Source organism: Copadichromis virginalis, linkage group LG11 (genome assembly GCF_057382275.1).
Source record: "Copadichromis virginalis isolate Kocher_CV1m ecotype Utaka linkage group LG11, C_Virginalis_male_GT1.1, whole genome shotgun sequence".
In the NCBI taxonomy this organism is placed as follows: Eukaryota; Metazoa; Chordata; class Actinopteri; order Cichliformes; family Cichlidae; genus Copadichromis; species Copadichromis virginalis.
Genome location: NC_140628.1, coordinates 24,830,514 through 24,854,239, shown reverse-complemented (window position 1 = coordinate 24,854,239; position 23,726 = coordinate 24,830,514). Strand labels below are relative to the sequence as shown.

At 42.5% G+C, this 23,726-nt stretch overlaps 1 protein-coding gene and 2 long non-coding RNA genes across 6 annotated transcripts in view; 2 read left to right on the top strand and 1 right to left on the bottom strand.

The window, feature by feature from the left end:
- Positions 1–469: 469 nt before the first annotated feature.
- The window catches only part of LOC146698725 (uncharacterized), a 26,834-nt gene continuing 3,577 nt past the window's right edge, over positions 470–23,726 (bottom strand). The window contains exons 1-2 of one of the 2 annotated variants that reach the window (XR_014923059.1): positions 14,484–14,629; positions 470–1,424 (exon numbers count right to left, since the gene is read on the bottom strand). This is a non-coding gene — a long non-coding RNA (uncharacterized LOC146698725). Of the gene's footprint in view, positions 1,425–14,483; positions 14,630–23,726 lie in introns of those variants that run through there. The other variant, XR_014923058.1, reaches the window with a different exon arrangement.
- LOC146698728 (ubiquitin carboxyl-terminal hydrolase 17-like protein 6) lies at positions 8,795–11,545 on the top strand. 2 transcript variants are annotated; one of them, XR_014923055.1, is made up of 7 exons: positions 8,795–8,957; positions 9,078–9,127; positions 9,219–9,301; positions 9,577–9,717; positions 9,957–10,057; positions 10,264–10,343; positions 10,505–11,545. XR_014923055.1 is itself a non-coding variant. In XM_085474011.1 (6 exons), exons 3-6 carry the CDS (start codon positions 9,293–9,295, stop codon positions 10,289–10,291), a joined length of 279 nt encoding a protein of 92 aa, XP_085330137.1. In that variant the 5' UTR covers positions 8,795–8,957; positions 9,078–9,127; positions 9,219–9,292; the 3' UTR covers positions 10,292–10,398. The 2 variants fall into 2 exon arrangements, 1 of the variants encoding a protein (XP_085330137.1); XM_085474011.1 differs by lacking the exon at positions 10,505–11,545 and having other exon boundaries at positions 10,264–10,398.
- On the top strand, positions 20,736–23,589 carry LOC146698727 (uncharacterized). 2 transcript variants are annotated; one of them, XR_014923057.1, is made up of 6 exons: positions 20,736–21,945; positions 22,043–22,154; positions 22,470–22,558; positions 22,671–22,843; positions 23,007–23,184; positions 23,419–23,589. It is a non-coding gene; the product is annotated as an uncharacterized LOC146698727 (long non-coding RNA). The 2 variants fall into 2 exon arrangements; XR_014923056.1 differs by having other exon boundaries at positions 20,736–22,154.

Here is a 23,726-nt window from a genome sequence, read left to right as displayed (position 1 = left end):
TTTATTTTAACCCTCAAAAAGTCCAAAATTAACAAAATTCAAAACCATACTTAGCAGGCCCATAAAACAGGTCAACTAAATATAACTCTACAAAAAGTAATTTCCAAAAACTTAAAAAACAAAGTGAGACACAACTTAACTCACAAACTGACCTAATGAGGGTAGCTTTTATAATGATTTGGCCAAACCATTTGAACACAATAGGGGGGAAAACAAAAACACACACTAAGCACAGAATAACCTAACTAAACCCTAAACACCCCTGCTCCTGGTAAGCCCATGGTTGGTCCTGCTGAGCAGGCATTTTGTCCCCAGAGTCCTCAGCCACGCCTTTTGCCCAGACAGGAAACAGCCACCGCCCAAACCCAGGTAACTCAAAGAAAGAGAAACATAATTAATATAACAAAACATTTTAGAAAAACCACACAATGTTACTATGTGTGGCTGCTGGATTTTTCAATCAAGATGGTGTATGAGATTCAATAGTATGTACTGACTCTAGATTTCTTTTCGTTTGAGTTAATTTTACTAAGTCTCTTTAACTGTGTGAAACAAAACTTGACACCTGAACTGACATGCTTATTTATACTGAGGTTTTTAAAACTATACAGCTTTATAGACATAGAGCTCAGGTATGTAGCTGTGAGTGTGCTAGATGCCAGATTAAGCTGACAACTATTACGTCACTCTTATTCATATTTAGCAACATAGAAACACAGGAAGTTGAGTTTAAGATTGTTACTGAGGTTAAAGAGCTGTAAAGCTTGTGTCATCTCCATAGGATTGAAAACTCAAACTAGGCCTGTGGATGACAAGCTCAAGGTCTTAGGTCTTATAGTTTTGTAATCTTAACATAAGACTTTAATGATCCTACGGTGAGGAAATTTGTGTTACCTCAGCTCAGGTACAGATGGCAGAAGAAAAGTACAAAAAATACAAAATAAGTAAACACTATATCCAACAGTAGCATACACTGTACGTGATTATGGATAGAGAGTTGTTACTATTACTATGTAAGTAATAGATATCTAAAAGTATAAACATGTACACGCAAACACACATGTACACAATAAATATACATATGGATGATACACATGCATGAAGTGTGACCGTGGATGTCAACAATGTCCAGTGACTCATGACATTGTGATTGAGGAGTTGCTGTTGGGATGAATGATCTGTGAAAGCGCTCCTTCCTGCAGCAAGGGTATTTCAGTCTCTCACTAAAGGAACTGCTCAGCACACTCACAGATTCATGCAGAGGGTGATGTGGGTTGTTCATGATGGATGTCAGCTTTACTAACATCCTCCTCTCGCCACCTCCACAGACTCCAGAGCACATCCCAGCACAGAGCTAGACCTCTGCACCAGTTTGTCAATCCTGCTCCTGTCCCTGTCCGTGCATCCGCTCCCTCAGCAGGCCACTGCAAAGAAAAAGGCAGATGCTACCAGAGTATCATAGAATGGTCTTAACAGAGTCCAGCAGACTCCGAAGGACCTCAGTCTCCTCAGCAGGTGGGGTCGACTCTGGCCCTTCTTATACAGGACGTCTGTATTTGTAATAAATTTGTTTTTATTTTCTCTAGACTCGCTTTTATTGAGTTTAGTTTCAGTTAGTTTTTAGAGTGAGTTTTCTCATTTCAGTTTAGCTTCTTTTTTCTTTTTTTTTGAAAATGTTTCGTTTTAGTTCAGTTTCTATTAGTTTTAGTTTTTATTAATTATTATTTCATGAAGGGAATATGTCAGGGGCCAGATTTCAGAAACACAGTACAGGTAATACAGTAAAAACACAACTTTATTTTAAAAGCAGTTGACTCAGTCTTGTAGACATCCAACGTCTCAATAAGACATCTATCAAAGCCTTATATAGCAAGTTTTAAATATATATTCGATCTATCCTTCAAGCTCAGGAGCTTACGGGTCCTGCACAGAATCTTAGCTGTTCCTAGGACTGCAGTCTTCTGGACAGAGATCTCAGGTGTTGTTCCTGGGCTCTTCTTCGCTTGTCTACCACCACTATGTCCGATTGGTTAGCCACCAACATTTTGTCCGTCTGTATCTAGGAGTCCCACAGAATCTTAGCTCAGTCATTCTTGACCAACCATTTTGACCTCAGGACTTCCAGGCCATACACTCCACAGATGGTCCTGTGTACTACGCTGACCACTTGGTTATAGCTTTACATGTATGCCCTGCCTGCTAGCATCTTACACCCTCCTGTTATGTGCTGGATTGTCTCAGAGGCATCTTAACACAGCCTGCACCTGGGGTCTTGCCTGGTGTGATAGACCCCAGCCTCTGTGGATCTTGTCCTTAGAGCTTGTTTCTGTGTTGCCATGATTAGTGCCTCCATACTGGATTCCTCGATTGTCTGTAGTGCTGTATTGACTTCCTCTAGTAGACCCTCAGAGGGTGGTGGTTACTTCTACAAGATTACTTCACATAATCTTGGTAACCGGCTACCGAGGGTCCAAGTTTCCAGGTTGGCGATGATCCTATCTTTCAGGTCAGTTCCTCTTGCTCAGTTAGCATAAGATAAGATAAGATAAGATAACCTTTATTAGTCCCACACGTGGGAAATTTGTTTTGTCACAGCAGGAAGTGGACAGTGCAAAAGTTATGACGCAAAAATTAGAATACAATAAGAATAAATACAGTACACAGCTGTACAGAATAGAATAAAATAATATACTATATACAGTAGAATAAAATAGAATAAAAATATACAATAAGATAAAAATAGAATACGAATGCTATATACAACTGAGTAAAAATACAACGATGCCAGAAAAGATTATTGCACTTAGTGTTATTGCACATGTGTGGATGTGTGTGTTTGTTCAGTTAAAGTCTTTGTTGTGGAGTCTGACAGCAGTGGGGAGGAAAGACCTGCGAAATCTCTCCGTCCCACACCGTGGGTGCCGCAGTCTCCCACTGAAGGAGCTGCTCAGTGCTGTCACAGTCTGCTGCATGGGGTGGGAGACGTTGTCCAACAGGGATGACAGCTTAGCTGCCATTCTCCTGTCACTCACCACCTCCACTGGGTCCAGAGGGCATCCTAGAACAGAGCTGGCCCTTCGGATCACCCTGTTCAGTCTCTTCCTGTCCCCAGCAGAGATGCTGCCGCCCCAGCAGACCACACCATAAAAGATAGCAGAAGCCACCACAGAGTCATAGAAGGTCTTCAGGAGTGGGCCCTCCACCCCAAACGACCTGAGTCTCCGCAGCAGGTACAGCCTGCTCTGCCCTTTCCTGTAGAGGGCGTCTGAGTTATGAGTCCAGTCCAGTCTGTTGTTCAGATGAACACCAAGGTACCTGTAGCTGTCCACAGCCTCAATGTCCATACCCTGGATGTTCAGTGGTTGCAGTGGAGAATGCTTGTGCCTGCGGAAGTCTACCACCAGCTCCTTGGTTTTACTGGCGTTGATCTGGAGGTAGTTCAGCTGGCACCAGTCCACAAAGTCTTGAGTCAGTCCTCTGTACTCCTTGTTGTCCCCATCAGTGATGAGGCCGACTATTGCAGAGTCATCAGAGAACTTCTGCAGGAAGCACTGGGTGGAATTGTGGGAGAAGTCTGCAGTGTAGATGGTGAAGAGGAACGGAGCCAGAACCGTTCCCTGTGGGGCCCCCGTACTGCAGACGACCCTGTCCGACACACAGCCCTGAGTCCTCACATACTGTGGTCGGTCGGTGAGGTAGTCCAAAATCCAGGTAGTGAGGTGATGGTCCACTCCAGAGTTCTCCAGCTTGTCCTTCAGAACCGAGGGAAGAATAGTGTTGAAGGCACTGGAGAAATCAAAGAACATGATTCTCACAGTGCTTCCAGCGGTCTCCAGGTGAGCGAGGGAACGATGTAGGAGGTGAATGACGGCATCATCCGCGCCAATGCCAGGCTGGTAGGCAAACTGAAGTGGGTCCAGTGATGAGCTTGTTAGGCGCCGAAGCTGAGCCAGGACCAACCGCTCCAGGGTCTTCATCAGGTGGGATGTCAGAGCCACCGGCCTGTAGCTGTTGAGGTCCTTGGGGCGTGAAGTCTTTGGCACTGGTACAACACAGGAGGTTTTCCAGAGCTGTGGGACTCTTCCCAACCTCAGGCTCAGGTTGAAGAGGTGCTCCATCACCCCACACAGTTGGTCCGCGCAGGACCTGACGACCCTCGAGCTGATGCCATCTGGGCCCGCTGCCTTCTTGCCATTAATCCTCCTCAGTTCCCTCCTAACCTGGGTGGTTGAGAGAGACAGGCTGGAGCCTTGTGTTGAGTGTGTATTGGATGCTGTTGTTGGGGGTGGGGGGGAGTGAGCAGGGTGAATAGAGGAGGTGTGAAGTGTCTGAGGTGTCAGAGGTGGAACAGCAGCAGTGGGGGTGGGTGAGTCTGCAGCCGATGTTGTAGACTGTCTCATGGTTGAATCAAATCTGTTGAAGAAATGATTCAGTTCATTTGCCCACCTCACATCCCTCCCAGGCAGAGAGTTCTGCTGTTTGTGGCCTGAGATGGTTCTGAGGCCTCTCCAGACTTCACCAACGTTGTTTTGCTGAAGCTGGTTCTCCATCTTCTGCCTGTAGCTGTCCTTCCCATTCCTTATTAGTCCCCTCAACTCTCTCTGCACCCTTTTCAACTCCTCTTTGTCTTTGGATTTGAAGGCCCTCCTCTTCTGCTTGAGGACAGCTTTAATTTCTGGGGTAATCCAAGGTTTGTTGTTGGAGAAACACCGTACAGTCCTGGTAGGTACGGTGTTATCCACACAGAAATTAATATAGTCAATAATGCATGTAGTAAGGCTGTCGATGTCCTCTCCATGGTCGTCACAGATCACCTCCCACACAGTCGACTCAAAACAGTCCTTAAGAGCCTCCTCGCTCTCCTCTGACCATCTCTGCACTGTGCGGGTGGCTGGTGGCACCCTGCGCACTAAGGGCTCATACACAGGGACAAGGTGCACCAGGTTGTGGTCAGATTTGCCCAGTGGAGGGAGAGGTGATGAACTGTATGCCTCTTCAGCATTGGCATACAGTAAGTCCAGTGTTTTATTGTCTCTGGTTGAGCAGGTCACATACTGGGTGAAGGTGGGCAGTGTGGAGTCCAAAGAGGCATGATTGAAGTCCCCTGATATTATGAGAAGGGCTCTCGGAGATTGTGTTTGCAGTCTGCTGACCACTGAGTGGAGAGTGTCACAGGCTGCATCCGCGTTGGCTGAGGGGGGGACATACGCTGTTATTGCGATAACATGCGAGAATTCCCGGGGCAGATAGTACGGACGCATGCTAACGGCTAACAGCTCAATGTCTCTGCTGCAGAGTTGTTCTTTCACAGTGATGTGCCCAGGGTTACACCATCTGTCGTTCACAAAAACTGCCAGTCCCCCTCCTTTCCTCTTACCGCTCTCTCTCGTCCTGTCCGCTCGCAGCATCTGAAATCCCGGTAGTGTCACGCTTGTGTCCGGAGTTAGCGGTGTTAGCCACGACTCCGTTAGCATCATGATGCTACATTGCCGGTACTCCCTCTGTGACCAGGTTAGCGACGTGAGCTCATCCATCTTATTGGGCAAAGATCTTACGTTTCCAATGATTACAGAAGGAAGAGATCGTCGATAACGTCTCCTTCTCGGGCGACGGCGCTCCTTCTCAGCACGACACCCCCGTCTTTTCCTCCTCAGCTCGCTGGGAATGTCGGGTCTGTCCGCCGGCAGTACCGCTGCGGGACGCAGCGCTAACAGCTGATCCTTACTGTAAACAAAGGATCCCTGCTCTGGGTCCCCAGACACGCGTGAAAAAAGTAGAAATAAACTAAGAAAAACGACCAGAACTAGCACAAAACGGTAGAACATGGTTGCAGAGTCTAATTACTGATACGTTAGTTATAAAAAATTACGAGAAGAAAAGATAAGAAAGAAAGAAACTCAGATTGAGCAGAGCTGCTGTAACAGGCTGCCGCACACGGGGCACATGTTAAATGTTAACATGAACTCCCTCGCTGAAACAGATCACATACAGTGGACTTGTTCCTCACCCTTCTTACTACTTTCAGTGTTTCTTTTTCATTCTTGCTTATGTGACAAAGGCTTCTGATTTTCAGCGCTCAATAGCCATGGGTCATACATACATACATACTGACTTCAAACTTTTCCACAATTTCTAAATAGTTTTCTTCCCTCTGGTCACGTCTCAGAAAACTTTTGTTAGAACACCTTCCACACTTCCACTGATTTGTGGATTTGTGGATGGGGAGAAACGCTTTGGGGAGAGACGTCAGGTGGCAGCGGCGGTACGTCACAGACTTAAGGACTATGTCGGGAGGGACTGAGCAGCTCGACGGTTTTTATGTGAAATAAATTATATTTTAGAACCCTATATTTTATATTTCCTTGGTACCTCCACTACTCTTCCTGTTTAAGAAGGGTTTCCCTTTTTAGACTTAGAAGAGACTAATAATTAAAAACAGAACATATGTTGTCTTTATCCCGGGCCTGATATATGACTGAGCGTCAGCATAGAGCACTCAGGTGTGTGTTAACAAAATGCTACACCTCTCAGGAGAGGATTTCCCAGCAAATTTATCCCAACGCCAAATGGTGCAATGTTCAGAAAAAACGGCAAAACACCTGATGTCTACATCTCAAACTGTACAGGTCCTTGGTGAACTGAAGCAATATTGTGGAGTGTAGAAGAGTGGATCAAAATTTCTCCACAATAATGTCACAGAATGATATTGTGATAAAGAAAACTGGCTTATCGAGGTTGAAACTATATGTTCGGGCACCATGTCTCTCATATATTTTATTAAGGTTTCATTTTTAAAAAGCCGACACTTTAAATCGGGGTCCCCAATCCCAGTCCGCAAGGGCCGGTGTCCCTGCAGGTTTTAGATGTGTGCTTGATCCATCACAGCTGATGTAAATGGCTAAATGACCTCTTGAAGTTCTCCAGAGGCCTGGTAATGAACTAATCAATGTGATTCAGGTGTGTTGACCCAGGGTGAGATCTAAAACCTGCAGGGACACCGGCCCTTGTGGACTGGGATTGGGGACCCCTGCTTTAAATGTTTTCGCTTTTAGTGGCATCTAAAGTAGGGTGACCATATTTTGATTTCCAAAAAAGAGGACACTTGGCTCAGTCATGAAGAACTTGCTTAAAGAAACATAAAATTGGCCAGGTATTATAGGAAAAGCCATAAAGCCTTTGAATGAAAACAAACGCTGTTGTAACAGTGATGTACACTGTCTTGTTAGTATATGTATGATTTCTATACATTTTACATCAGATGAAAACTTTGGTTGTAAGATTCCCTGTTAATGCCCTACCTGGCCCCCCTGACAAAGTTTTGCTAGACCCGCCCCTGCACAGTTGCCAGCTGTAGAAAAGGATCCTGGTGTTATTTGTCTCTCAGAAACAGTTCATAACTTCCCTTCAACTCATTCATGTCACCTAAAAGGTAAACCTGTTTCTCCATCATCTGTTCAGCTCTGATGATTCAGTAAGGACATCTCCTGGTTTCATCTTCATGTTTCAAACATCAGCTGATACTAGAAAGTACGGTGGCCCCTAGAGACAAAGCACGTACAAACTCCAAAACACTTGCAAACTCCAAAACACTTGCAAATTCCAAAACACATGCAAACTCCAAAACACTTGCAAACTAAAAAACACATGCAAACTCCAAAACACGTACAAATTCCAAAACACGTACAAATTCCAAAACACTTGCAAAATCCAAAACACGCACAAATTCCAAAACACTTGCAAAATCCAAAACACGTACAAATTCCAAAACACTTGCAAAATCCAAAACACTTGCAAACTAAAAAACACATGCAAATTCCAAAACACAAATTTGGTTTTGGAAACAAATTAAAACGTACAGCTCTGCTATCACTTCCAACATAAATGAAGACAGAAAACTAAACAGCAGTGACGTTTGTAGGGTTACTGAAGTTGGGCTAGCTGGTATATAATGATGTGCTACGTGACCGCTAGCGACACAGCTATGTTAGCATAATATAAACAAGCTAACTTTTTTTCCACTCGATAAAAGTTAACGTGAGTTTTCTCGGTGGTCAGGAACAAATGTAATCGCATGGCAGGATGCTGTAAAAGGACCAAACTTCAGCCAGGAGAACAACTGAGATAATCCATCCACAATACGAGGTTAGTCATTCATATACTGCTGCATGGGCTGGGCTGTAGTTACATCCTAAGGTTTTAAAAACTGAGCTTAAATAAATGATTAGCGGTAATAAAAGCCGAGGGAGGTCAACGGGGATCACTGACTGTTTTAGGAGCTTTTTGAGATCAAATAGAAGAAAATACAAAACATTAAACATGTTAACAACACAAAAGCCATATTAAACGCAGACTACTTTAGGCCCGGAAGTAGGATTCGTCACGTCATCACTTAACAATCAGATAGATTTCTTCTGAGCCAACAGGGTAAGCAGTTTGAGCAGGAGCACTCAACCCCTCAGGTCATCTCTTATTCACCCTAATGGCATTCGTGCTATTATTGCAGCAGCAAAATTCAGAAAATCCAGGTTTTTCTATGTGTTACTATAGAGCTTCGAAGTCTATGTGCACATTTAACCAAAACTACACGTTTAACAGATGCACTGGGCTGAGTGTTGTGCTTCTTGTTAGACTCCTAAAAATAATTTATTAATTTATTTATTTTTTTAAGAACCTAAAGTGTCAATTCTCATCAAATCAATTCTTCCCGTGTAGCAGCAGATGGCCTCTTAAGTAATTAATCGTGCTCCAATTCCTCCTATTGTCTTTTCTGCTACTTGAATACTGTAAAGTGATCGTCTGGTTCCAAAATGCTAAAAAATAAATGGTCAATCAGTTAATTGTTGCACTGTCCTTATTAGTTAACTTTTGTGCTTTATCTTTTTATTATAGATTGGACAGGCAAACGCAGGCAACCTCTTTCATCCATCAAGTGTTTGGCGGGTACCTAAGATCCAGAGGTAAGTCACTGTTTTTTAAGGTTTGATTTATTTTTCTTTTATTTGTCTTTTTATGTCTTAAAGCTTGTGTGATACTCATAGCACTGATTTCTGTTTCTGTTAAACGTTTAAACTGCAAAGCTGTCTCAGATACATTTGACCCTTTTCTGGATATCACTCTGGAAATTAAGGTAATTGGACAACATTCAAAGTGACGTTGCTACTATGTATTCTCTGCATTATGGAGTGTGAGGTTTTTCCTCTCTCTCTCTGTTCATATAGACTGCTCCAAATGTCTCCAAAGCTCTGAAGCAGTTTGTCAAGCCAGAACAGCTGGATGGCGAAAATGCTTACAAATGCACCAAGTAAGTCAAAGAGATGCCAAACCATGATGAATGTTTGTTTCCTTCAGGTGCAAAAAAATGGTAACGGCCTCAAAAAGATTCACAATCCATCGCAGCGCCAATGTGCTCACCCTCTCACTCAAACGCTTTGCAGACTTCAGTGGAGGCAAAATCACAAAGTCAAATGGCCAATAGTGTCTGCTTAAGTCATAAAGATACATGACAGATGCTTTGTTTTATTATAAAACAGGATATTTGCATGTAATGTTTGAAATTCTTTGTGTGGTGGTCATCAGGATGTGAAGTATTTGGAGCATCTGGATCTGCGGCCCTTCATGTCTCAGTCCCACGGGGAGCCCCAGCTCTACAGGCTGTATGCTGTGCTGGTTCACTCTGGATTGAGTTGTCATGCTGGACACTATTTCTGCTATATTAAGGTACTGGCTGTGCCCGAATCTGTTTGAATGCTGCTGTTGCTTAGTACAAACAAACACACACCATAAACAACACATTTAAGCAGAAAACTGAATGCAAACAGAGAAAAATACTTTGTATGCATTGAAAGAAAGAAAAAAAAAAAAAGACCCCTATATAACCATAAGATTCTTCTTTTTAGCTCAAATTCAATTCAGAAACTGAATCTGCTGTGTCACATCTCTCTCATTCTGTCTCACAGGCCAGCAATTTGCAGTGGTTTCAGATGAATGACTCGTCCGTGTCAGTCAGTGACATTAGGACCGTTCTCAACCAGCAGGCATATGTCCTCTTCTACATCAAGTGAGTAAACATCGGTATTTTTAAACATTCTAGGCTTATTCCTTCAGTAGAACTTTTCCCATCATTATTTAATAATGTAGACATGTTTATTCCCACTTTTCTTGTAGAAAATGTATTATTATAACCTAATGTTATAATGTTGATGCTTTGTCATGGTTAATATTATATTATATTAATATTTCTTTTATTTATTTTGGCCACATCAGATCTCTGGCAGTAATCATGGCAGTTTGACGTCTACGGCTCCTGTTGCTAATGGAATAGGCAATGACCATAGCCAACCAAAGTAAGCCTAACACTGAACTAAAAAAAAATTATTGCTCTGCTGTCCATTTTATGCATTTAAATTTTTAAGTTTAGAGGAGTGATCTTAAAACTGTGCAGACTTTCCTCTCTGCCAGTGTGACAAAGCATTGCTCATATTGCTTTTGTATTTTATTTTTCCAGCAAAGATGCCTCATCCCAGGCTAGTTCTTCTCAGAGCATTCATCCTGCTGCTAATGAAAGCCAGGATTTCTCCACTCCTGTCACAAGGGGTAAAACTCCATCTGAACCCCTGCCTCACTGTACAGAATCCTCCGCCGTTAGCGCTTCACCCTCAGCTACTGCTACAACTACCCCTTCTGTTGCAGCTAAAGAATCTGCTTCCGCTCATTCTTCTTCTGGGCAAGATGGCAACCCTGCAGCCTTACCCCCTCAGCCGGGCTGCTCTCAAAGCACCAGTGGGGCCTCTGCAGCTCGACAGAAAGTTAGCGTAAGAAAGGATGAAGCCAAGGATCTACCACAAGATAAATGTGTTGTAATAGTAATTTTACAATGTATGTTGAAGGGATATTACTGCCCTCTGTTGGTGTGTCTGTGCATTACACTCAAAAGGTGTTCGTTAAAAACATCAGGTTATGGGCCCAGAGGTCGCCAAGGGAAGCTGCTAACACGTTTCTTTTGGGAGTCATAAACAGAATTGTGGGATTCACAATGGAAGATAGACTGTTTATTGACAAGCTGAGCGGACCGGAGAATTGGGCAACGTGGAAATTTCAACTGGAGCACCTATTGAAGGCAAAAGGACTGTGGGGTATGGTACAGGAGACGGAGCAGTTAGCTGCGGATGCTAATGCCCAAGCACGAGCTGAATTTGAACGGAAGAAAGAAAAGGCATTTTCAGTGCTGGTACTGAATGTAAGTACACCCCAATTGTACTTGATAACAAACTGTAAGACCCCCAAAGAAGCATGGGAGATGCTAAAAGCACAGTTTGAAAGAGATACTGTTGCTAACAAGCTATTTCTGAAGAAGTACTTCCGGTGTGAAATGAAGGAAGGAGAACATCTCAATGATCATTTAAAGAGGATGAAGGAACTTACTGATCAGCTAGGGGCAATAGGTTCTGTAATTGAAGAGGAAGATCAAATTGTCACTAGGGCTGGGCAAAACGATTATTTTCCTAATCGATGAATCTAGCGATTCATTTTTCAATCCGATTCGATTTCGATTCGATTAACGATTTTTTTCACCATTATTTGACTTGTATAGCAATTTCACATTTATTAATTTATGTATATAAATGAAAAACACAAATCTATTCATTTGAAGACCTTTTAATAAAAAAAAAAAAAATTGCAAAATAAAGTTGTAGAGGTCGTACAATCAATACAATAGAGATAGCATTTAACAAGAAATGAAATGTGCAAACATATATAAAATTAAGGAAAAGTTAACAAAACATTTCAAATAAATAGCAACAATGGTGTCTTTAAACAAACAAAATGTAATATTCACTTTGCTTTCTGCCAAAAAGTGCTCTTCCTTCACAAAACAAAAATCCACAATAACATTGTACTACAATCTTCTGTTTTTAACAAAAAATTAAATGTTTTGCAAAACAAATATAACAAAGGAAATCATAGCAAAAAATTAATAATATACAAACAGCAGCAATGGCGTCTTTGAACAAATAATGAAATGACAAGTTTCCCCTAAGTAGGACTCTGTGACCAGACTTGTCCAAGCATCAGTGGTAAGGGAGATTTTGGATGTGGCTTTTTTTAGTTCATTCCTTAGTTTCTCCACTGAAGTTTCATACTTTCTCTCCATCATGCTTGTAAAATGACGCCTAGACGGCAGAGTGTAACCTGGTTGGAAAGTGGTCAGCATTTCTTTGAATCCCTCACCCACAGCAAGTGGTCTCTTGTCTTTTAAAATCATAGCTAAGACGCTCTCAGTAAGTACAGCCACCTCCTGGGGAGTGCATGGTGTACTTCTTCTCTGACAGTAGTCCTCCAGACTTTTCTGTTTATTCCTGAAATCATAAATCACACACAGCACACAGATGAATTCGAATAATTACAAAATAATTATATGGAAAGCATAATATCAAAATAATTTGATAAGGATCTGGTTGAGCTAGATAGATAGATACACACACACTGTTATGCCATGTGCTTTCATAGCATAACAGTAAGAGGTTAATAATAATCCCCAATGTTGAACATATGATATGCAGTAATCATGATGGCTGGAAAAGATAATGTTTAAACAGCCATAGCTGATGGCACCTTTACTGGTGCACTGCTTTTTAGTCATTAGATGGCATAACTTTGACTTATAAGATCAAGCTGGAGAAGCATAATGTATAAAAACAGCATTCAAATAGGATGAAACACATTAAATTTGACAAATCAAGAGTTCATTGTCATTTTGCTTTTGCAAGCACTTTAACAATGTTGTAACAGTGTCCACGACGGCTACGTTTAGCAGGTGGTGCATTATCCTTGTTAACATTTCTCCTGCGGCCAATTCGCTGTCTCACATTTTTGTCTTTCGCCGATTCTGATAATCAGCCTGCGTGCATTCAGACTCATTTTGCCAGCATGGGCCACAAAAAAAAAAACAATAACAACAGCAGCTGCTATATGTTACTGCTCAGCAGCTTAAATGAGTTTTGCATTTACGGAGGTTGGGTGTTTATCTGTGTCTATGAGTGAGTGTACGTCTACGGGGGGGGGGGGGGGGGCGGTCTGGATGAATTAACGGGTAAAAACTAGCGTTAGTAAAAAAGTTGAAAACTTACGGTGGTTTGTCCTTTGCAGAAGCTGCTCCTGGATGCCGTCGTTTGAGGTGCTGGTGCATAGCCGTCGTGCTTTTATGATAGGCCATTTCCACCTCACAAAGCCGGCAAACGACTGAATCACTTCCTTTTCTGTTAAAATACCCCCATACTGTAGAACTGCGTGTTCGGGTGGAGTGATTTAAGTTGACTGCAACTGTCTCACTCATGATTCCGCTACTCGCTGCCGCCATGTCTTTTTTTGAAAGTGACGACGCATCGACGCAGATTTTTTTACGTCGACGTATTTTTTGCGTCGACGTAATCGATTACGTCGACGCGTTGTCCCAGCCCTAATTGTCACCCTTCTAGTGATGGGATTTCCGGCTCTTTTTAGAGATCCGGCTCTTTCGGTTCGGCTCACTAAAAAGAGCCGGCTCTTTCGGCTCCGAACCGGCTCTTCAGGTTGTTTTGTTGCTTTAATTAATTTATTATTAACAATAATATAAAATTATGCACAAAAGGAATTACTAACGTAAAAACAAGTGGTTTTATTTATATATGTTTATATATAAATATATGCGGTGGCCCCTAGAGACAAAACACGTACAAACTCCAAAACACATTTCTAGCATGAACTGAACTTCCAAAGCAGAGCTACTAGATCACTTAAATTACACAATTGAAAGCATGTGTGTATTGTTTGTGTATTTATACACAGGCACTCATATATATATTCAAATAATTTTAAAAAAAGTTCATTTACCTGTTATTACCACACACCAAATCCGGTCGTTGGTACTTGCTGGCTTGTGTAGCCACAAGATAACAAAGGCTCAACACTGCGCCCAGCATCCTGGAGCACTTCTGTTGTCTTTTGTACGTGTTTTGAGTTTTTATGTGCTTCTGAGTTTTTATATGCTTCTGAGTTTTTACGTGCTTCGGAGTTTGTACGTGTTTTTACATGTTTTGGAGTTTTTACGTGTTTTGGAGTTTGTACGTGTTTTTACGTGTTTTGGAGTTTGTACATGCTTCAGAGTTCGTACGTGATTTGAAGTTTGTATGTGCTTTGTCTCTAGGGGCCACCGTAAATATACTTTTATTTATTCACTCCACATAAAATGTAATAAATAAATCATATAATACAAAAATCAACTATTCACATTTCAAGTTTTAACTATTTAAATTTTCAGCTTTTTCCTTTCACAAATTTAAAGTGAAAAGAACACAAAACACTGCAAACCACAACACAATTAAATATAAATTATAATATGAAAACTAAAAGAACATGCATATTCTCTGTCATATGGACCTGCATGAATAAACTTTCTCAATCCTTTATCATCTGCAACCGAAAATAGTTGTGGATGATTACTATACCTTTCTAATGTTGTTGTCCCTGCCTCTCTTTCTCTCTCTCTGGCTCTGTTCCTGTGCTACTGAGTGTAACTACCGCCCCTCCCCCCTCTGCCCAGCGTAAAGCACAAGGCCCGCGTGCAGAGTGAAGCGGGAAAAAAGTGCGAGAGAGAGGCTGAGAAAGAAAAAAAAAAAACCCACGTGACGGCTCGCGATAAGGAGCCGGCTCGCGTCGTTCACGTCAAAGAACCGGCTCTAAGAGCCATTTCGTTCGCGAACGACCCATCACTACACCCTTCTAGGTAGTTTGCCACCCAGCTATGCAACTGTTGTTACTGCTTTGGAGACAAAGATGGACAGTCTGACACTACAGTTTGTTCAACAAGCCTTGATAAATGAGGAACAAAAGCGAGTGCTTACTGACAACACCACTGTGTCCAGTAGTGTATCAGCGATGTCATCTCAGATGCATAGAAATGAACAGAGTGGATCAAAAACAGTGGGAGCAAACAGCTCCGACTCATGGAGATGTTACAAATATGGGAAGGAAGGACATATCAAGCGTGATTGTCCAAGCATTAAAAAGAAATACAAGGCCCACAAGGCTAAAAGCGTGGTGTATAAGGACAAAGAGGACGCATTTGAGGGAGCTTTTGTTGTAAATGAGTCATGTAAAAGTGATGCACAACAAGAAGAATGGTTAATTGATTCAGGAGTGTCAAAACACATGACATGGAATAAAGAAGCTCTACAGAACTACCAAGAGTTTTCAGAACCACAAACAGTAAAACTCAGTGATGGCAGAGTAGTTGAGGCTTTAGGTCTGGGCAACATAACAATGAAAATGTCATTCAGAGTTAGTAATGGAAAAGATGCCACAATGTATGATGTGCTGTATGTTCCCAAGTTATCAATGAACCTTTTCTCAGTGGGAGCTGCTGCCAAGAAGGGAAACACAGTGAATTTCAAAAGGACTCATTGCTACATAAGAGGAAAGAATGGAGCTCTCCATAGAATGGGAACACAAAGATCTGACGGCTTGTATCAGCTGGATATTGAGGGAAACTGCACAACCTGTCATGGAGCGTCAACTGCTTCAGTTCCAGCAAGTATGTGGCATCAGCGCCTAGGTCACACTACAAATCTGAAAAGAGTAAAAAACTTGGTAAAAGGAGTTAGCCTTACAAATGAAGAGGAGGACATTTTTTGTGAAGCTTGTGTTGAGGGCAAATTATCAAGAAAACCTTACAAATCACTGGGAGAAATACGAACAAAACGCAAGTTGCAATTAGTGCATAGTGACGTTTGTGGTTGTTTTCAAACTGAGTCACTACCCAGATAGCAAGGAGACATTGAACAGATGTTGATTTTCCATCTGAACCATCAGAATCGTCAGGATTGAAATATCAACACAAAACCAATGTTGAAACAACATTGAAAACGTATTCTACGCTAGATTCGACACAGCGAACACCATGAGACCGGACAGTGTGCGCACCGCGGATGACGTCAGTGTGCACACTGTGTCTGAGGAGGATGTGCGGAAGTGCTTCAGGAAGGTGAACGTGCGCAAAGCTACTGGTCCGGACGGGATTCCCGGCCGCGTCCTCAAGTCATGCGCGGCTCAGCTGGCTGGAGTGTTCACACACATCTTCAACCTTTCCCTCTCTCTGTCTGTAGTCCCAGCCTGCTTCAAAATGGCCACCATCGTCCCTGTACCCAAATCCTCCACCATCTCCTCATTGAACGACTGGCGACCTGTAGCCCTGACCCCCATCGTGAGCAAATGCTTCGAGAAGCTGGTCAGGGACTTCATCTGCTCTGCACTACCAGACTCACTGGACCCTCTACAGTTCGCATACCGCCACAACAGGTCCACTGATGATGCCATAGCCCTGACACTACATACTGCCCTGTCACACCTGGAGAAGAGAGACACGTATGTGAGAATGCTGTTTGTAGATTACAGCTCAGCATTCAACACCATTGTTCTCTCGAAGCTGGACAGGAAACTGCAGGATCTAGGACTGAGCAGCTCCCTCTGCAGCTGGATCCTTAGCTTCCTGTCTGACAGACGCCAGGTGGTCAGACTGGGCAGCATCACCTCATCCCCCATCACACTGAACACTGGTGCTCCACAGGGGTGTGTACTGAGCCCTCTCCTGTACTCACTCTACACCTACGACTGCACAGCCACTAGCAACTCCAACATCATTGTGAAGTTTGCGGACGACACTACAGTTGTGGGTCTTATCACCAATGGTGATGAGACGGCTTACAGGGAGGAGGTCAGCGCCCTGACCCACTGGTGTCAAGACAACCATCTCACCCTCAACGTCGCAAAGACAAAGGAGTTGATAGTGGACTTCCGGAGGTGCAGAGAAGTACACACCCCCATCACCATCAACGGCGCTGCTGTGGAGAGAGTGAGCAGCTTCCGGTTCCTTGGAGTACATCTGGCTGAGGATCTTACGTGGTCAGTACACATAAACAAAACAGTGAAGAAGGCGCAGCAGCGCCTCTTCTTTCTCAGGAGACTGAAAAGATTCGGCATGAGCCCCCGCATCCTCAGGACCTTCTATCACTGTGCCATTGAGAGCATCCTCACTGGATGCATCACCACCTGGTATGGCAACAGCACCGCCTACAACTGCAAAGCTCTCCAGCGAGTAGTGCGGTGCTCTGAACGGATAATTGGAGGTGAGCTTCCCTCCCTCCAAGACATCTACAGGAAGCGCTGCCTGAGGAAAGGGGGGAGGATCATCAAGGACTCCAGTCACCCCAGCCATAAACTGTTCAGACTGCTTCCATCAGGAAGGAGGTTCTGCAGCATCCGGTCCCGTACCAGCAGACTGAGAGACAGCTTTTTCCACCAGGCCATCAGACTGCTGAACACTTCATAGACACCTCAGCTTCACTACTGGAACTTCAACATTATGCACTACATACTGTATATAAATGCCACTTGTTTTGCACAATATCCAACTACAAACCTCTGTATATTTTATATATATATATATATTTTTTTTTTTTTACTATTTAATTTGTAAAAATGTGTATACACACACACACACACACACACACACACACACACACGTAGGAAAATATTTAGTATACACATCCAGAAATGCATACACTATTATATATTGTACATATATTTATTAGTTTCAGATTAGCCATTCTTGTATTTTGCTCGTTTGTGTTGTTGTGTTTGCACATCTCTGTTGCTTGTGGGGCTCGCACACAAGAATTTCACTCGCATGTGCTGTGCCAGTGTGCCTGCACATGTGATGTGACAATAAAAGTGATTTGATTTGATTTGATTTGAAATACTGATGAAACCTGACACTGACATTGAAATAACATTGATTCACTGTTGTTCTGTCATCGTTGATTGTTGATCAAGTTATAGTTGACAAGGTGACAACAATCACGTTGAAAAATCATCAATTTATGGTTGAGCGGGAAATTAAAACTGCTACCACTTGGACTATTCCGCAGCACCCCTATCACATTGGTACGTCCCTCCAGGTAACCATTGTCTTGTACAGTAGAGCGGGACATTAGATTTACTCTCAGCGGAATTGACCGGAGAAGGCATCAGTTCATGCACTGCACTGGCCTGCACCACGATTAGTATAAGGTAAGAATGAATGACTTTTGTTCTATTCGTTATTTCCATGGTTGCATTTGAATAACAGTAAAAAAATAAAAAAAAACAACTTGTTAATGTAAAGTTTCGGATAAAATGTGGGAGCCCGAAATTTTGTCTACTTTCATCTTACAATCCGGCAACAAATAAATTGCACTGCAAACAAAGTCTATCAACAAAGAAAACATTTTCGTTTCATACTTTTCCGTTATATTCCCTTACAAAGCTAGCTTTAACGCTTCGAGGGTTCCTTTGTTCTTGCCGTCGCCTCGGCGCTTGACCCAGACTTTCGCTCTGTAGTTGCTTTTTAGCATAGTACTACAAAAAATTGTAAATCTGTGATATATGATTGATAAACGTAAAAGTAACTGTATAAATGTGTTCAATGACTTTGTTACTACTACTTCGATTCGCACTCAATTCAAACTCTACGCTGCACGCTCACCTACCTTGCGTTTGCACCTTTTGTCCACACGTAAACTGCGTTTTCATCAACTGAAAACCGAGATTTTTAACAGTAGAAGTCCCAGACTTTTCTAACCCTCTGTTAGCCAAGTGGAAGCGAACTTTGCTAGTCTTTTAGCATCAATTCATATGTAAATTAGGTCGTTACCTGAGAATTCTGGAGGGGAGTGGGTGTGTGTGAATGATTGCTGATGTCTAACTGCCAACTGCCTCTTTGTGTGTTTGTGTGTGTGTGTGTGTGTGTATGGGGGGTGGGGGACTTCCTTTTGTGTTGAGGTGGATATAATCTCACTGCATTTAGCCTAATCCTTCATTGCCCTGAAGAATCCTGTGGTGTACGAACCTCCTCTCCAAGGAAAGAAAATGCAGCAGGCCTTGGAAATGATCCTGAGTGAAGTCAACCCTTGTGACTCGGATGGAGAAGACCTACAACTTCAGCCGGATTCGGACTCGGAGCTGTCTGATCAGTCTTCAGGTTAGGTTTCATTTCATATTATTTCCTATTTCATTTCAAACAAGTAAGTGAAAAATACTAAAAAAGCAGAGCAGGATTAGGGTTAGCTAGTAACCCTAACTCTAGTTGTTTCTTTTTATTTAGGAAGACATTTCATATCATTTCCTATTTCATTTCAAACAAGTAAATGGATGTAGTAAGTAAGATATTTCAGACATTATTCTGATACAGATGAGGAGATACTGGAATTATAATTAGTATCTATGCATGCATTTGTGATTTTGTTTGACCTTCCCATTGCTCACAATTTGAATTTGTTCACACTGCAGATGAGGAGACTGCTTCTCCACCTAAAAAGAGAGCTTGTTTGGGGACTGAGACAGCGAAAGATGGCACAGTGTGGCGCGAAGAACAGGTGGGGACCTGTCTCCCTTTCACCCCAATAGAAGCGTACGCTGCAGATGGAGAGCCAACGGCTAAGGCCAGGAGAAGTATCTCGAGTCGCCTTCAGAGCTTCCTGTGTTTCATCACTCTTGACATGCTTCGTAGCATTCAAGAATGGACTATTCAACATGCACAGCAAACGGAGCATGTTCATTGGTTCATGGACCTCCCTGAACTAATGGCATTTATTGCAATTGTCATCTTGCGGGGGGTTAACAGGGTTCCATCTGTAAATGACTGCTGGTCAGCAAACCTGGGAAACCCACAGATAATTGGAACTATGGCACGAAACCGCTTCCAAGACATCATGCAACACCTACGCTTTGATGACAAGTCCACCCGCTGTGATCGAGCAAAGACTGATAAATTCGCTGCAATTTCCAGTGTGTGGGGATCATTTGTCACCAACTGCATCACGTGCTACAACCCTGGTCTACATATCACCGTTGATGAACAGCTTTTCCCATCAAAGACTCAGTGCTGTTTCCTGCAGTATATTGCAAGTAAACCTGACAAGTTTGGGATCAAGTTTTGGGTGGCTTGCGACCTAAAATCCAAGTACATTTGCAATGTCTTCCCATATCTTGGCAAGGACCCCAATCGTCCCAGTGGGGAGAGACTGTCTGACGATGTAGTGATGAGGCTGATGGAACCATTCCTAGACAAGGGCAGAAATGTTACCACGGACAATTTCTTCACATCGCTTTCACTTGCGCAAAAACTTCTTGGACGGAAAACCACCATCCTCGGCACAGTCAACAAGATTCGCAGGGAAATTCCTCAATCCACTAGACAGACAGATCGCAATGAATTCACCACTCAGGTATGTTGCAGGTCTTTTGTGGTTCTATGTTTATGTGTTTCATTGTGTGTAAAAGGGCTATGGAAATAACAATTTATCTTATTTCTTAGGTGTTTTCAACCTCTGCTGCCACGCTGACGGCGTATGCGGCCAAACGGAAGAGGACAGTCTATATTCTTAGCAGCATGCACAGCGTGGTTCAGACTGATAACACTACCAAAAGGAAGCCAAACACTGTCACCCTTTACAACAAAACAAAGTGTGGCGTGGATGTGATGGACCAGATGGTTCGGGAGTACACTGTCCGCAAAGGAACACGGCGCTGGCCAGTTGCCGTGTTTTATAACATGATTGACATGGCAGCACTGAATGCACATGTGCTGTATCAAGCATGCACCGGGACGAAGGAAAGACGGGTGGACTTCCTGGTGGCACTTGCAACAGAGTTGGCTCGCTCTCATGTAGCTGCGAAGAAGACAAGAAAAGAACAGTTGCTTTGGACACAACCCTCCACACCTGGCCCTGGAAAAAGAGCCACGTGTCAGGTCAAACACAAATGCAAGAAAAATCAGGCCACTGTGCGATGTGTTCACTGCTACAGATACACATGTGGTAAATGCAGACGACAGATACCATGGCAGTGCCAGGATTGTGAGTGATTGCTGAAAATGTTGAAATGTACTCACTCACTTTTTATTATTATTTGTACATATGTGTACAAATGGTTGGTTTTTTGTACTGTTTTCATCAATAAATCTCAGCAACAAAGGACCTACACCCATGTGTGTTGATTTCTCCCTAAGATGGCAAACTGAAACACTCCACTCCCCCACCCCCTCAATCACTCACCCCCACTCCCCTCCCTCCAGAATTCCTAGGTAACAACCTAATATACATATGAATGACTAGCCAATTTAGCTTCCACTTCCAGCATTTGACTGACTGTTCTCCGGCTTTTAAAGGTAGAAACGCAAAATGATGACTCCGCGGGGGTCTAAGGTAGAAACCCAAAATGACTGCTCTCCGGGGGTCTAAGTGTTTAAAGACGCCTGCCAGGGCGGATATTTTCGAAAACTCCGTTTTAGCATTTACATGTGGACAAAGGAAGACGGAGAAAACGCAGCGTCAAAGGTGTGCGCCTATTTTGATGCCACACTGTGCGCCAAGTTTTTGTCTCGGTGCCATGAATTCCTACAATGGCAGACTTAGACAAAATACTGTTAATTTTATTATCTTCAGTGTTTAAATGCTTACATATACACACGCAGTTGTATGTTTAAAAAAAAAAAGAGTTTGTTTTATCGGGTTTGCTTGTAATTGTTGCCTATATACATTTTAAGCTATTATTTATTATTTAGTTCAATCAATAGATCAAGTTTTGTAGTGACTATGAAATATATTGTAATTATCTGTTTCCTGTTTATCCTAGACAGGGCAAAAAAGGACTCCAAATTTTAAAAAAAGATAAAAATGAAAGACTGGTGCATTGTGCAGTTCAGCACTGGTGGTACAGAAATAGTCCCTAGTTCATGGATAAATGGGGAGAAATTGTCATAGCCTCCATATCCTCCGTGAGACACATTCAGGATCCACGCCACAGTAAAGAGGAGAGTTCATCCTGGTGCAACATGGCTCACCTATGCACCAGTCCGACTTCTAATAAGCCATGGTGGGTATCATCTGGATTGGTGTTGTATAAATGTAACAATAACAAGTTTTTCGTGTCCTAATTTATGTCTGGCCATACATTGTGTTTGTACTTCCAGGCACATTTCACGAAGCAGAACGCAGTCTTCAGAAATATCTAAGTGAACACTGTGATACGTCTGACCTTCAGTCCGAAGCTGAAACTCAGACCAGTCATAAAAGAAAGCACAAGTAAAACTTTTTTTATTTCACAAACATATCTTTGATTGCTAAGAATTTATGATCTTGTCTTTTATACATATCTGTGGTGCTTCCTTACTGCAATATCACCACATAATATAGTCCAAAAAGTGGAAGCTTGTAAACTTTTTATAGATGCAAAGCCGTGTACACTTGTGCACTTCAAAAATTCCTTGTATACTGTACCTTCTTGCACATCTCCGTTTCCTGTGTGTGTTGTTATAAATCAAACTGTAACTTTAGGAATTAATATTCCAAAAGCACATTTGTAATTACTTATGACCGTTTTCAACTTTTTTTCTTTAGACCAAATCCCCTGTACACATATAGTGACTCAGAGGATGAGCAGCCCACAAAAAAACGGTTTCCCCAGGCGCCTCGAGTGACAATACCAGGTAATAAAATACTGTCTGGTGTCTTTGTACATATCTGTGTGTGACACAAGGAAACTTTTGACAAGTTGTCTGTATTCTTAAATACTTAAAAAAAATTATCTTTTTCTGTCAGACCTGACAAGAGCTGTTAACGAACTCTGTGAGGAGGTCAGAGCCATCCGCAATACCGGCTGCAATGAATTGGTAGATGCTGGGGTACTGCCTCTGGATTTGCCCTTGCACAACATTGAGGAGCTAAACAATGCAGAGGCACCTCTTCAATCACAAGAGGCAAATAAGGCAATGGTAAGTATATAAAGGTTATGTACACTTTGTAACTATAAAGTGTAATAGCTGTCAGATGTGATTTAAATACATAACAACGGCCTGTTGATTAAACACACAAGCACTTGCATACACATTAAAGACATGAGACACGCTAATTCCATCTCTTAAAATGTGTCTATAGGTGAGACGCTTTACCTTGATTGGAGGGACCACACTGGAGGTGCGAGTCCGCCGTGTAATGGCTTATGCCATTACAAACGAGCTGGCCTCGGTACTAAACTGGGCAGGGAAAAAAACCAAGGACCAGACAAAGTAAAAAAGGGCATTTAAAGATACAGCGCTCTGCAAATGCATATTTGGTAAGTTTTACTGTTTTTTGCTATATTACTTTGTCCTTCTTAATAACAAGACTTTCATGTCCGGTTAATCTGGAGATGGAGTCTTTGGTCTTTGGGTTGTAGTTTGTACAGCCCGAGGACCCCATGTTTATTTTGTTTTAAAGACAGTTAACAAGAGCTTATTCATGTGCTCTAATTCACTTTTTTTGTTTGTGTGTGTGTGTGTGTGTGTGTGTGTGTGTATTTTTGTCCTAGATGGCCTGACGCAGCAGTTAGGGGCAAACTCTATGTCCGAGTTTGTCTTTGCACAAGCAGTGCAGAAATGGCTCCGATACGCCCCAGATCGTTTGGGTGGTGCAGGACGCACATCATGCATCCCCATCCCAGAGTAAAAAATTACAAACTTCTGTGAAACATATAAATGTAAATAGGAAACTGTCTTATAATAAAGTATTTAGCAAACGAAACATGCCTATTGACCTTTTTTTGTTTAGTTTTTTCTCTGTTACATCACATGCAATGCTTTCTTATTTTAGGATATTAATATTGACATGATACATTGT

Coding starts and splice junctions, on each gene's coding strand:
- LOC146698728 (XM_085474011.1), top strand. Junction 9,718..9,956: donor ACTATTTCTGCTATATTAAG/GTACTGGCTGTG, acceptor TCTGTCTCACAG/GCCAGCAATTTGCAGTGGTT. Junction 10,058..10,263: donor TATGTCCTCTTCTACATCAA/GTGAGTAAACAT, acceptor TGGCCACATCAG/ATCTCTGGCAGTAATCATGG.